The sequence below is a fragment of the Equus caballus genome, chromosome 9 (assembly GCF_041296265.1).
Source record: "Equus caballus isolate H_3958 breed thoroughbred chromosome 9, TB-T2T, whole genome shotgun sequence".
NCBI lineage: Eukaryota > Metazoa > Chordata > Mammalia > Perissodactyla > Equidae > Equus > Equus caballus.
Window position 1 is genome coordinate 18,466,777 of NC_091692.1, and position 14,164 is coordinate 18,480,940.

At 41.7% G+C, this 14,164-nt stretch overlaps 1 protein-coding gene across 12 annotated transcripts in view; it reads right to left on the reverse strand.

The window, feature by feature from the left end:
• Positions 1 to 14,164, reverse strand: part of SGK3 (serum/glucocorticoid regulated kinase family member 3) — a 119,486-nt gene that overhangs the window by 45,811 nt on the left and 59,511 nt on the right. For all 12 annotated transcript variants that reach the window (XM_070222191.1, XM_023648507.2, XM_070222189.1 and 9 more), the window contains 2 exons: positions 9,481 to 9,697; positions 4,695 to 4,778 (listed from right to left, as the gene is read on the reverse strand). In XM_070222191.1, coding sequence (XP_070078292.1) covers positions 4,695 to 4,778; positions 9,481 to 9,558 — 162 coding nt within the window. In that variant the 5' untranslated portion in view covers positions 9,559 to 9,697. The remainder of the gene's footprint in view (positions 1 to 4,694; positions 4,779 to 9,480; positions 9,698 to 14,164) is intronic.

Consider the following 14,164-nt stretch of genomic DNA (forward strand, 5'->3'; position numbering starts at 1 on the left):
CCACACACATACACAAACTATCTATCTAACTATCAAGTGACAAGAAATACAAAGAACAAGGGCCGGCCCAGTGGCGCAGGAGTTAAGTGCGCACGTTCTGCTTTGGCAGCCCAGGGTTCACCAGTTTGGATCCCAGGTGCAGACATGGCAATACTTGTCAAGCCATGCTGTGGGAGGCGTCCCACATATAAAGTAGAGGAAGATGGGCATGGTTGTTAGCTCAGGGCCAGTCTTCCTCAGCAAAAAGAAGAGGATTGGCAGTAGGTATTGGCTCAGGGCTAATCTTCCTCAAACAAAAAAAAAAGAAGAAAGAAATACAAAGAACAGAAGAATGTATTAATCACTCTACATCATGGGCATGCTGTCAGCAAAATCCAGACTGAAAAGTCTGTAGACAAATTACCCTGTTTTTTCAACAAAAAATTGTAAAGGAAAGAAAAGAGAGGCAGAGGGGGAAACTTAGTGATTAAAAAGACACTTCATAGACTTAGCAAGCAGTCATATAAACACCGACTGAATATTTCAAATTAAGACATTATTGTTAATTACTTTTAGATGTGATGATGGTATTGTGTGTGAGTGTATGTGTATGCATTTTTAAAGAATCTTTATCTTTTTAGAGATATATACTAAAATATTTACAGGCAAAATGATATGATGTCTGAAATGTGCTTCCAAATCAGTGAGCTGGGGGCTGACCTAGTTGCTTGGTGGTTAAATTCACATGTTCCGCTTCGGTGCCCCAGGGTTCACCGGTTTGGATCCTAGGCACAGACCTACACACACGCTCATCAAGCCATGGTGTGGCGGCCTCCCATGTAGAAGAACTAGAAGGACTTACAACTAGGATATACAACTATGTACCGGGGCTTCGGGGAGAACAAAATGAAACAGGAAGACTGGCAACAAATGTTAGCTCAGGACCAATCTTCCTCACCAAAAAGCATACTTAAAAAAAAAAAAAAATTACAGGGAGCTAGCTAGGAACAGAAATGAAACAAGAATGCCCATGTATTGGTAATTGTTGAAGCTGGATGGTACACTGTATTATTTTCTGTATTTGTACCATTCCTTCTACTTCTGTATGTATTCAACAATTTCTATAATAAAAAGTCTTAAAATGCAAACTACAGTCATCAAAAACACATTTAAACTGACAATTAAAATGCTTACAAGTTGGAAATTTTACTTTTTGTTTTTTCTTTTATGCTAAAAGGAGCATACGGAAAGAATGTGTGTTTTCAAACTTAGAAAATCCAGTCCAGGTTTAACCTCACTTCTGTAGTTTCAAAATGATACCATTTTCCTGTTTTCTTCTATGCCCCTTGCCACAGGAGGGAGAACTGGAAGTTATATACAAAGAGAGAAGTAGACACAGAAAATGGGGAAATAAGAAAAAGAAAAAAAGGAATAGAAATTCAGGAAAGATGAGGGAGATGGATGACAAAAACTTAACTACATATTAAGAAAAAATTTGCTGCAAAAAGCTTAAGATAGAGTGTTTGATGGGAAGAGAGGGCGAAACTGATCACGGTGAGGGCAGTGCCCCAAACAAGCTTTCCTTCTACCTTTCTACTTATACTCAAATATTAACACTCCACCTAATTAATCTCCAGCTATTTTAATCATGAACCATCACGAGGATGCTAAGCTTTTCACGCATGCACATCTCCAGACTGAGTTTCTAGATGGCATCCCCTACACTCCTTCTTATTATCAGTTCTACAAAAGAAAACATGCTCAGAAGGTAAATCTGGCCCACATAACCTTTTAAGCAAAATACAAAAAGAAATCACAAATTTTCAGTTACTAATAACCCACTGAACAAAATCTGATCTTATCTAAGAAGTTCACATAAACCATCTGTGTGCAGGCGTCCACGTGTTATTTTACCATCCTGTGATTTTTACCTGAGTATACCCAGGTATCCTGACAGGTTTAGTCAGATTTGTACAATTCTCAAAAAAAAGATGATCATGGGGCTGGCCAGGTGGCGCAGTGCTTAAGTGCGCACATTCTGCTTAGGCTGCCCGGGGTTCTCTGGTTTGGATCCTGCGTGTGGACATGGCATCGCTTGGCACCCATGCTGTGGTAGGCGTCCCACATACAGAGTAGAGGAAGGTGGGCATGGATGTTAGCTCAGGGCCAGTCTTCCTCAGCAAAAAGAGGAAGATTGGCAGCAGTTAGCTCAGGACTAATCTTCCTCAAAATAAATAAATAAATAAAATAAAGATAGCCAAAAAACAAAAGATCGGGTATATAATGGTATCCAAGAATTTCAAATAGAGCTAACAGTTCATACCCAGCCTCCAATATAAACCACTTTAAAAAAAAAAACTAAAAAATTACAGAAGATATTCTCATGTACAAATTCACACTGGGTATTACTTTGTTTCAAAAGTGTGACTTCACTTACAGTCAAAAAAAGAGTGTCTCGATATCCTTTGATTAAGCAATATTTAAAACTATCTATAGTAAGTTCACTTGTATGTGCATTCAAGAAAAACTAAAGGACAGAAGAAAATACAGTCAAGTATTACAGTTATCTCTGAGTAGCAACATTATAGATCATTTTTAAGTTTAACCTAGTTTTACTTTCCTCTATTTTCCAGATTTTCTAGAAAATTTTATTGTATTACGTATTAATTTTAGATAGAAAAAAATAAATGCCATTCAAAAAACTGCAGTATTATTTTAAAAGTTCAATTTCAATCAGCAAAGCATTTTTTTTTTCAGCAAAGCATTTTAATATTCTTTGGAACAAATACAAATATAGCGAAACACCAAACAGAGATAAATCAGAAGCCGAACTTTCATGACCTAACAAAACACAGGAAGCTGTGCAGATAGACGTGGCTTCGTTCACTCTGGCCCATTTAGGAAGTAGTTTATCTCTTAAGTGAGATATGCTTAACTTCCTCCATTATTTAAAATATCTTACAAGTGATAACCCACAGACTTGTATACCTATCTAACCCTATTTTTAAAATCAAGGAACACAGTTAAGAAATTTTTTTAAATGACCTTTGTAAATATAAAACATTTTTTCCGGAGGATGTCCAGTCATCTACCATTCATTAAATAATGACACACTGAGATTCCTATTTATTCTCAGATAGAGCAGAAGAAATTGGAACTTGGGAGTTGAGGCACAATTCCTTTTTTTCTTGACTGAAGCAAAGCTTGGAATCCTGAGCTATCTTAATAATCTAGGGTCTCCAACAATCGACTCAGGAGGTGTTCTTTGGCCTCCTAAATATGCATGACCTTAAAGGCAACACCCTCCACAAACCTGGGTCCCTGTGTAAGATCTGGCCTGATGTGTCGTAATGATCATGGCGCTCATGCTTTCTACTTGAGAAAGTATTTGTAACTGCAGACACTGGATTAAGAATAATAACTAAAAGTTATAGACTAATGATCTCTTAGACCTCACCCCCTCAGGTAATATTAGAACTTGTGAAAGTCAATATTCACTTCACCTGTGTTAGCTACTTAAAATCTAGAACCTAAGACTTATTTCTAACTAAGACTGAAACTATGGAAGGAAGACAGCCTTATGACAGACTTTCAGACCTAAAGCTAATAGCTGGGCAATTTAACCAGACATAACATGATGATTAACAATTATCAGAGAGGTAGATAGAAAGAATTTCTTTCTTTCTTTCCTTCTTTCTCTTCTTTAAAGATTTTATTTTTTCCTTTTTTCTCCCCAAAGCCCCCCGGTACATAGTTGTATATTTTCAGTTGTGGGTCCTTCTAGTTGTGGCATGTGGGATGCCACCTCAGCATGGCTTGATGAGTGGTGCCATGTCCGCGCCCAGGATCCAAACCGGTGAAACCCTGGGCCGCCACAGCAGAGCGTGTGAACTTAACCACTCAGCCACGGGGCTGGCCCCAAAAGAATTTATTTCTAATATTCTGTGACAACAAAATGTATTTTAAACTGCACATCTAGTTTTCATATCTTCAATAGTTTATTTGGAACTTCGTGACAGTCCCTATCTACCTTTTTTTTTTTTTTTTTGCAGGAGAAGATTTGCCCTAAGCTGACATCTGTTGCCAATCTTCCTCCTTTTTTCTTCCTTCCCCCCTCAAAACCCCTGTACACAGTTGTAGGTTCTTCTGGCTCTTCTCTGTGAGTCACTGCCACAGAATGGCTAGTGAAAGATGAATGGTGCGGTTGCAGGCCTAGGAACCAAACCCAGGCCACCGAAGCAGAGTGTGCTGAACTTTAACCGCTAGGCCATCAGGGCTGGCTCCCTCTCTCCCCTTTTTGCCAAAAATTCCAAAGTTAGGATGCTTCTGAAGACTCTCTTACTCTTTTCTGCTTGTCTGATATATATATAAATTTAATTTAATCATCTACATAAATCTCTCTTATTTTGGAGTTTTCTCAGCTGTTTTGTCTTTTTTTTTTTTTAAAGATTGGCACCTGAGCTAACAAGTGTTGCCAATCTTTTTTTTTTTTTCTTTTTTTCTGCTTTTTGTCCCCAAATCACCCAAGTACATAGTTGTATATTTTAGTTGTGGGTCCTTCTAGTTGTGGCATGTGAGACGCTGCTTCATCCGCACCCAGGATCCAAACCCGCAAAACCCTGGGCCGCCGAAGCGGAGCACGCAAACATAACCACTTGGCCACAGGGCCGGCCCCTGTTTTGTCTTAAATAACAATCTTGTAGACTATTACTTACAGTATTGTAAAGCTTATCAAACTCTGCATATCTCCTGAAGACAAACCACTCACTCCTGCCCACTGAGACCAGAACTTTATAAACCTGTGGAAATAAAACATAACATAATAAAATTTGATCACAAAAAACCCCATTAGCTATTTAAATATGTGAATAACCTGTTTCCATACTCATGAAAATGGTATTACACATTAATTTTTATGTATGATTCTCCAAGATACACAACTATACCAACAGAAACACTTATTTTATCTTGTCAAAAGGTGATACTTTATTTTTAAAATGTTATGAAATATTTCTGTAATTTACAGAGCTTGACAGAGCGAACACCATACCCATGTACTCATTATTTAGATCTTCTGAATTCTAGCATTTTGCCATTCTTGTTTCAGATTTTTTCCCCAAGAATAAAACATGATAGATTCAATTGATGCTATTCTCCTCTCTTTTTCCCCAGCAATTACCATTACCCTGAATTTATAAAGTATTTTCAAAAGTGATGCTTGGTACATAGTAAACACTCAATTATCAGTTCTCCTCCTTCTGGGTCATCTTTTACAAAGTATTTCTCAAACTAAGAATTTATCAGCAGATTTTCGACTACCATATTACATGTGTTTAGTATTTCCATATACACACAATTTCATATAACCACGGTGAACAATCCTATGCAGTAAGCAGAACAAGTATTACAACCCCCACTATACATATGAGGAAATGACAGCCCAAAAAAGTTAAGTAACCTTCCCAAGTTCACAGACTTAATACAAAACATAAAACTGAGGCTAAAATCTCAATCTTCTAACCCTCCATGCACCAGAACCAGTACCAAATCATCAACAGTTATCATATAGAATTAACTCTCATAATTCATCCCATAGGTACTCTCAGTATAATTCAACACACCAATGTAGAGAAAACAGTCTGGGACCCCAAAGACCTTATATCATTTCTGAAGAGAACAGTAAGAATCCAGGTCTATGAGGAAAGGCTCACCAATGTCTGGCTTGATTATCACTCCCATTATTTTATGGTGAAGATCAGGGGAAAGAGATCTCAGTAGCTTTGGGGTTTACAATACAGCTGCCCACAGTCTGTTAGACAGGTGAGAATAATCCACGTTTATTTTAGAAGTTGGGCACACAAATGTATACAAACTATCCTTTCCCATGAAGGATAGCTAAGCTACACTCACAAGTTCACAGTTAGAAAATAGCAGAAGAAAGCACCTCTCTGATACTGTCAGTGATTATATCGTAAGGACTCTGTAGTATTGTTTAAGACACAGTCATATTAACAGGCTCCCAGTGAGGGGGGACCAGAATGTAAAGCCAGATCCCTCTGTGAGAGAGGGGGTAAGGTCTTACTGGGAAGATGAAGCAAAGCCGCTGGTATCAGTCACTTGGGCAAGAGATGCATTACTCAGACTGAAAGAAAAGAGGGCCTGGGTCCCCTACAATAGCTACAGGGCAGTAACCTGGCTCCTCCGGTTTAAACCAAGAAAGCATCAAGTTGTCTTAGAGGAGGCTATTGGACGGGAGATGCTAGAATTGTTTGTAAGATGATACAACTCACATGCAGAGAGTGCAGAAGTAGAGGGGAAAGAAGCTGGTCAAGGTGCCAGTGAAGGTGGGCCCTGCTTCTAAGAGTGGACTGCAGATTCATCTCATACAGCGCTTAGGATCGGCAGGCCTGAAAGCAGGACTGCTACAAAAGGATTAGAAGCTCAGGTTTACATGATTGTGAGCTTCTTGAATTATCTGTGCTGACTTCCTGGTGAGGAGAATGGGGCTTATAAAGGTAGGGTGGCTTCCCATGGTCCCCCAAGCACAGCCTAGTCTAGAACCCAAGCCTAGGTTTCAGGCTGCAGCAGGTCTGCTGCAAATATATTTTCAGGAACTAAGATGAGGCCTCATGAAGTTATTAATTAGCAGTACGACTTACGAACAAGGGCTTTTAAAGTAAATTCTAATAAAACACCAACAGGCAAAACCAAAAACTCTTCAAATTTTAAAAAATACTTTCATTTGCAAAAAAAGGCAGTATTTCACAGAAAGCAGTATAATACTCGTTACAAATATCTTATTTAGTTTTTAAAAAAATAGTTCCTTATTGTCTGTCTTGCCCCACCAGAATGAAAGTTTCTTGAGAGCAAGGGTTTTACCCCCAGTGCCCAGAACAGTGCCTGGCCTAGCAGAGAAACTCAATGACAATTTGTTGAGTGGGTAAATGAAAGTATAATTTAGACTTGGTTTAAGTTAAGACATCCTAGAATGCAATGCATTTCTCTATTAGAAGCTTCATGGTATAGAGCTATATAAAAGACATGTGAGAACCAGAGTACAAAAATATTATCGAATACTCAGTAACACAATGACTACTTTTGTTCCTAACTATAACACAGGCATCTGGGCCTGCTGAGGCTGGACAGTCTGTGCTGGGTGGGGTGGGGTCTATGTGTGCTAACCAGAACCAAGTTTCTTGAGGACTGAGGACTTCACTGTAGTGACCACAACTAACATGGGAACACAATACTACTTTCCACTCAACAAATACTTCCTGAACATCTATCTCCATTCTCGGTGCTGGTGAAACAACAGTGAGGGGAGTTGCTGCCTCTAAGGACCTTGTACTCTAGTCAGGTAAGGCACACATAAACACACACAAAATACGTCAGGTGATAACTGCTATTAAAAAATTAAATAGGGTAAGCGGGACAGAGAGTGAAAGGCGCAGGGTAGGGGGTGAAGCTGCTATTTTCTATAGGGTGGTCAGACAAAGCCTCTCTAAAAAGGTAACATTTGAGAAACTGAAGGAAGGAAATGAACAAGGGGATGTGGACAGGGCCTTTGAGAACTCGGGGTACAGTGCTGGGAAGAGCTAGGTAAGAGTGATGCTACAGGCCTCTCTGACCCTTTCAGAGGACATGGAGATGCCTCCACCATGAAAAATAAAAGGACACCCGAGGTAACCCACTGCCTATATTTGCTACGTACAAACTTCCATCAAACTTGGAAGGAGGTCACGCCCTTGAAAGAGAGGATGGCCCAAAGGTAAAAACAGGGAGAGGGAAGGAAGGAAAACTTTCATACATTCCACTATTTTATCCATGGTACACTGACCTCTTGTTTACTATCAAGGTGACATTTCCAAAACTTCCTTATACAAATGTGGAATAAATGCACAGTGCTTATGATATTGCTGCAACACAGAGACTGAGGGGAGACAAGTGGCCAGACACACACTGCAATCTCTCTGCTCTGGGCTTCAGTGCAGAGTGTGGGAAGTGTGTTTCTTAAGGAAGGACAACGGAAGACAGAGGACTCCTTCCAGCTCCTTGTCTGGGACTTTGGGAGAAAATCACCATTCGGGGGCCCCAGCCCCACTTAGTTAAGAAGGCAGAGGGGAGTGGTCAAAGGGATTAGTCTAACTCCTCAGCTTTCCTCAACTCCCATGTGACAGGGACTCTGAGTTAAAAGTCACCTGTCATGAGGCTCAACTGGCAGGGGCCAGGGGACTCCCTGGTCAGAGGCCAGGGTAGACCACTTGAGCCAAGAGCAGGTGCAGGAAGTGTCAGAACTTCAGTGGGCTCTCCAGCCATCAAGAGCCAAGGGGAAGCTGGGTCAGCAGTGAGTCGCCACCACCCTAGCCAAGCCAACAAAGAATAGATCACAAGTTGGTTCATTAACTGCAGATGCCAGCAACGGATGCCAAGAAAATGCCCAGGTCTGGATCAGGTCAACCATAGCTGGCTGTTAGCCAGACCAGTCACTCTACATCCTAGAATGGCAAAGATCTAGAGAAACGACAAGGATGCAAGAGGCTTCACCAGGCTACCATGAAGTCAGCCATTGACTCAACAAACACTGTGAAAGGGGACCCCCCCCCATAAACCATGATGTCAAGTTGAAGAATGAGAGTGTGTTCAAGTAAGAGAAAGAGAGCAGAATGAAGACATTCTGGGCATCTTTACTTAAAAGAACTGCTTAAATTTTAGCTCAAACTAAGTGTTAAATAAAACTGGGTTAAATGAATTTCTCCATTCTACTCAGTGGGTGGGGGCTTACAAGGAAGATCAGATCAGTTATAGACAAGACAAATGACATTTTTTTCAGAGGGGAGGAGGGCAGGAGTTCTCTGTATATACTAACAGGACTATTGGAACTAAGTACAATATCATATATTTCACTACACTAATCAGAACAGTGACCCTTCTCCAATAATAGTCACTGATACAATGATTCAGCAAATATTCATTGTGCTTATTCTCTATAAAAGCCTATTGTAGATACTATGGTAATAAAAAGTAAAATTAGAAATGGGCTTTGCTTTTAAGGTAAAAAAAAAGAGATAATACGGGACCAAATATTTTTTAAACTGAGGTAGAAAATGATAAATGTCATAAGAAAGCCGGAAACTTCAAGACAGTAGTTCTTAGTATGGAATCAAGGAGTTCCAAAGTCCATTAAGCCCAACAGCGCACACAAAATTATGTGTGTGTGTTGTAGATCCATGTGCATGCACATTTCTTGGTGAGAGGTTCTATCATATAATTTCATAAGTTTCTCCAAGGGGATAAGTGAACAGGTGAAAACCTGCTCTGAAAAGGAGACTGTGTACCACTGCAGTACATGGGGAAGACGGCTGAGGATATGTCACTTGAAAGGTTAAGGAAATGTGGATATGTGGAGACAGGGGAGGATATTCTAGGTTAAGGAAGAATAAAAGCAGAAATGAAAATATTCCCTTAAAACTTTTTCCCATACGCTTTACATTACGTACTTACAGTAAACCTCTTCTTTTTCTCTCTGTGTTCATCAGAGCTCGGAATGCTTACACTTGGGCAGCTTTCCTTGTAGTCCATGGTATAAGCTCTTTGGGTTTATTGCCTCAAAAGGACATCAAAAAATGAGTCCGAAGAAGTCGTCAGCAGAGGACAAACACAACTAGCTAATCCAAAATGTAAAACTTCTGGAGGTAATGTCCAAATTCCATCATGCAACCTTCACCAACATAAAGAAAAAAAAAACTGATTAGCAAAACAATTTTAAAAATACTCTGATTTGTCATTCCTCGTTCATAGGACCAATTTTATGTTTATTCTGACAGGAATTTCTTTGGATCCTAGGTCACAGCCCAGGTTAGAGATTCAGTCTCTGCCACGTCCCTGTCAATAGCTGAACGAACCACAATCGAACATTTGCATCCCATCTACCTTCCTTACTATGTACTAAGAAATTCGGGAGCTTATACACCACGGCTATGCGGACTATGGGCTAATTCTCACCTAAAAGGGCTCTAGTTTGATGGACTTAGAGCAGGGTTTTTCAAAGTGTGTTTTTCAGACATCCTGCTTCAGATTAGCATCCCATATAGGGGGTAACTATGTTCCCCTGTTTTACAAATGAAGCAACTGAAATACAGACAGATTAACTAACGTGCCCGTCCAAGATTTGAACCCAGGGTGTCTGATTCCAGGGTCCCGACTCCTAACCACTGTGCTATGCTGCAGTTTAACAGCTGTGGACAATTCTTACACACCAGACCCCTGCTCAGAGATGTTACAGCAGACCTTCATACAGAACAAATGCAGTTATGTTAATGTTATCATTCCACCCACGGACAAAGGGCTGGAGACGTCACACTTATGTCACCTTCGCTACACACAGCAGCCTATACTCTCCACTGACACCAAAGAGTACCTTTTAAAGGGTCAGTTTGCCAGTTTCCCTCAATGATTAATTTTAGGAAGTCACTCTGACAGATCTAATAACCGTAAATAAATTATATTCAAGTAATGATTTCAAATATCTATCAGCAGGCAATGAATATTCAGGTATAATGAGTTTTAACCGATTATAAGGGTGCTTCCTTTGAGATGATTCAAAACCTACTTTCCTGGATTTGCTGCTGGAAATGCAGTCAGGAAGGGTTTATATGTGGCTGAATTAGCTGTTAGAAAACAAGAAAATGTAACTGGCCCCCTCCTAAGCTCATGGTGCAGCAGCTGTCTACAAGATAGAACACCCTAGGGGCCAGCCTGGTGGTATTGCAGTTAAGTTCACGCGTTCTGCTTTGGCGGCCCAGGGTTCGCAGGTTTGGATCCTGGGCATGGACCTACTCACCACTTATCAAGCCATGCTGTGGTAGGCGTCCCACATATTAAAAAAAAAGTAGAGAAAAATGGGCACAGATGTTAGCTCAGGGTCAATCTTCCTCAGCAAAAGGACGAGGACTGGCAGTGGATGTTAGCTCAGGGCTAATCTTCCTCAAAAAAAAAAAAGCACCCTAAAACCCCATAAAAACAGCTTCTTCAGCCCTCCATTAGATCAGGGCAGCCACCTGACTAAAGCCTTGCCCTCCAGTCACAGCGCTCTACTGCTAAAGACTCAGAGCAGGTGGAATCCAGAGCTCTTCTAAGGCAAATCAGCCTTGCCCAGGAGCCCCAGGACCCACCTCAGCCCATCCTTCCGCATCTGCAGCAGAAATGACGAGACGCTGAAGGTTGTGGTGTCACACTTTCTACACCTTTCCCTTGAGAATGTGGGATCCGGGGGTGACGGGTCCTGTATTATGTACAAGCTCGAAGGTCTGTTTGTATCTCACTGTGCATGGCTACCAGGGGCAGAACTACAGGAGATCAGGCCTCACGCCTTCCCTTCAGAAGGGACAGTACGATATGACATTAAGCAGCATCAGGAATAGAGGAGGGGGAAAAGAGCTGGGGGGCAGGATAAGTCGCTTCATACAAGGTGCCCAGGGGACATCTAAGCGTGCACCTACAGCAGGCAGTTAAGTGCCAAAGCCCAGCACCCAAATCTGGGCCAGAGATCCCAGTTTGGCAATTGTGCTAGATGGTCTCTATCTGCCCTTCCAGATCCAACACCACTCTTCCCTACCCTGCCACCACAGCCCAGAGGCTGACCTCTACCAGTCTCACACTGAGGCAGCCGGCCTCTCTCCCTTGCCCTCTGGCTTCTAGTTGGATTCAGCCAATGCAAGGAACTAACAGGAGATGGTAGGGTAGAAGGAGTAAGATGCTAAGGTATTTATTCCCCCTGCTCCCTTTCTAACAGGCAGTGTATTCTCTACCTAAGACCATAGTTCCTACCAGGTAGCCCCTCTCTCACAGCTACAGTTGAAGGCCTGAGAGTAATAATGTCCCAAAACTGTTAGTAGAAAGGGTGCTTCTCCCTGCCCTGCTGGTTCTTTTACCCTCCCCACAACAGCTTAGTCAATAGTCCCTCTGTTAGATTCCCTTCAATTACTTTTGAGTGTGTCATGTGACTGATGTGGTAACTGGTACTAAGAATGACCCCAGGAGAAACAGATGCTCAAAAACGGGATGCATGTTTGATGAATGCCCTGATAACCATCCTATGAAGGGAAGGGAGAGGAAACTGATAATCTGGCACACAGTGGTAACATGATCACTCAAATTCCCTCTCATGGTGTCACAGGATGAAGTACAGGTGGTAGGCAAAGGGCTACAAGTCCAAGTGGATGATGAAAATGATTTCAAAGATTTTGACATGGGTTGGGGCTGCTTCTGACAGTCTTTGAGAATCTGCATGAAGTAAAGCCATGAATTCCCAAATACATGAGTGAAAAACCTATGGCCGTTATAAAGGAGTCCTTTTTCTCTTATAGCTGATGAGTTGACAGGAGTAGCATCAAGCCCACAGTTTGATGGTAAGGGTTCCGGAGCTAATTGAACACGCAACCCTGCAAAGTCTCTTATGCTAATATAGGGGTGCTGGATGGAAATAAGAATGATCCTGAATCATGGATGCAGGCACTTGGGCAGACACAAATGAAGCCAAGAATGCTGAACTCCAAGTTCAGGGGAACATCCCTGCTGAAGGCAGCAACCTACACTTCTCTTAAGAGACCCAGCCTCCCAACCCCCCATAAAACGCTTTCAAGATGTTTCACAAGGAGATGCCAACTCGCCTCATGACCTACTCCCATCTCCCCTCATTTCCTCATAACAGGGCTTAGATCCCAAAAGACCCTAGAAAGAAGTTCAAAGCCTAATCCTGGAGGAGATTGCCTTTATACCAAAAAATCTGTAAAATCTTGACAATTTTTACCAGCAGGAGTCTGAGGAGCACATACAGGAATACAATCAAAGGATGTTAGACCAAGGAGGACTAAATATAAGATTTCTGTGACCCTTTACACAGCCAGTGTATCCCCATCAATCTTTCTCTAGACCTTTCCCAAGAGAAATCTACAGCCACTCACAAGGGGACTGTCCACTGGGGAAAGGGAAATGCATAATCCTTCTGAGGGATACTGGACACTAGCTCTGAACTGATGCATATCTCTTGAGACCTAAAATGTGGTCCACCAGTCAGAGCACCCATCTCATTCCAGAGAGGAATTGAGAAATGAAGTCAACCCCGGCATGTCTTGGTGGGGTCAATGGGACCACAGGCCCATTCTGTGGTTATTTCACTAGGTCTAGAATTTTAGTAGAAACAGATACACTTAGTAACCGGACAAATCCCCACATTGTTCCCTGTCCCGTGTCATAAAAGCCATTATAGAAGAACGGGCCACGAAGAGGTCCCAGGAACTCTCCCTGCTCTACCCACTAAGAAAGTAAACCAAAAACTGTACCACATCTCTGGGAAATCAATACCACTATCAAAAACTTGAAGGATGCAGGGGTGTTGATTCCTATTATATCCCCATTTAACTTGCCTGTTTACCAGGACCAAAGCCAGAAAGATCTTGGAACATGACTATGGGTTACTATAAACTTAATAAATTTAATCAGATGGTGATGTCAATCACAGCTGCGATTCCAGATGTGATATTTTTTTGCTGGAGAAAATCAGCATAACCCCTGATATGTGGTAAACAACTACTGACCTGGCAAATGCTTTCTTTTCTATCATCATCAGTAAGGATACTGAGATGCAATTTGTCATCAAGTGGCAGAAACAGCAGTACACCTTCACTGTCTTACCTGAGGGCTGTATCTGCACTGTCATAAGATAATCTGGAGGGACCCTGATCATCTCAGTATCCCACAGATCACCACACTGGTCCATCAGATTGATGGCATTATGCTAACTGGACCTGCTGAACAAGAAATAGCAAGCACCCAGGATGCATTTATAAGACACACAAGCAAATCAGAGGATGGGGGATAAAACCTACAGAAGTTCAAGGATCCACCACATTGCTAGTTTCTACAGTTCCAGAGGTCTGAAGCAGGATACCTCATCTAAAGTGAGAGACATTACTACACCTTGTACCAAGTCCACTGAGAAAGAGGCGAAACGATTGGTGTGCTTCATATTGGGGTATGCTGCTCTGGCCTATTGACTGGGTAACCCATGAGGCTGCCAGTTTTTACTGGGGCCTGATCCAAGAGGAGGTTCTGCAGCAATGAAAGCTGCCCTAACTCTCGGGCCTAGGCCTCAGCACACCCAAGAGTACCAGAAATGACATGGCTG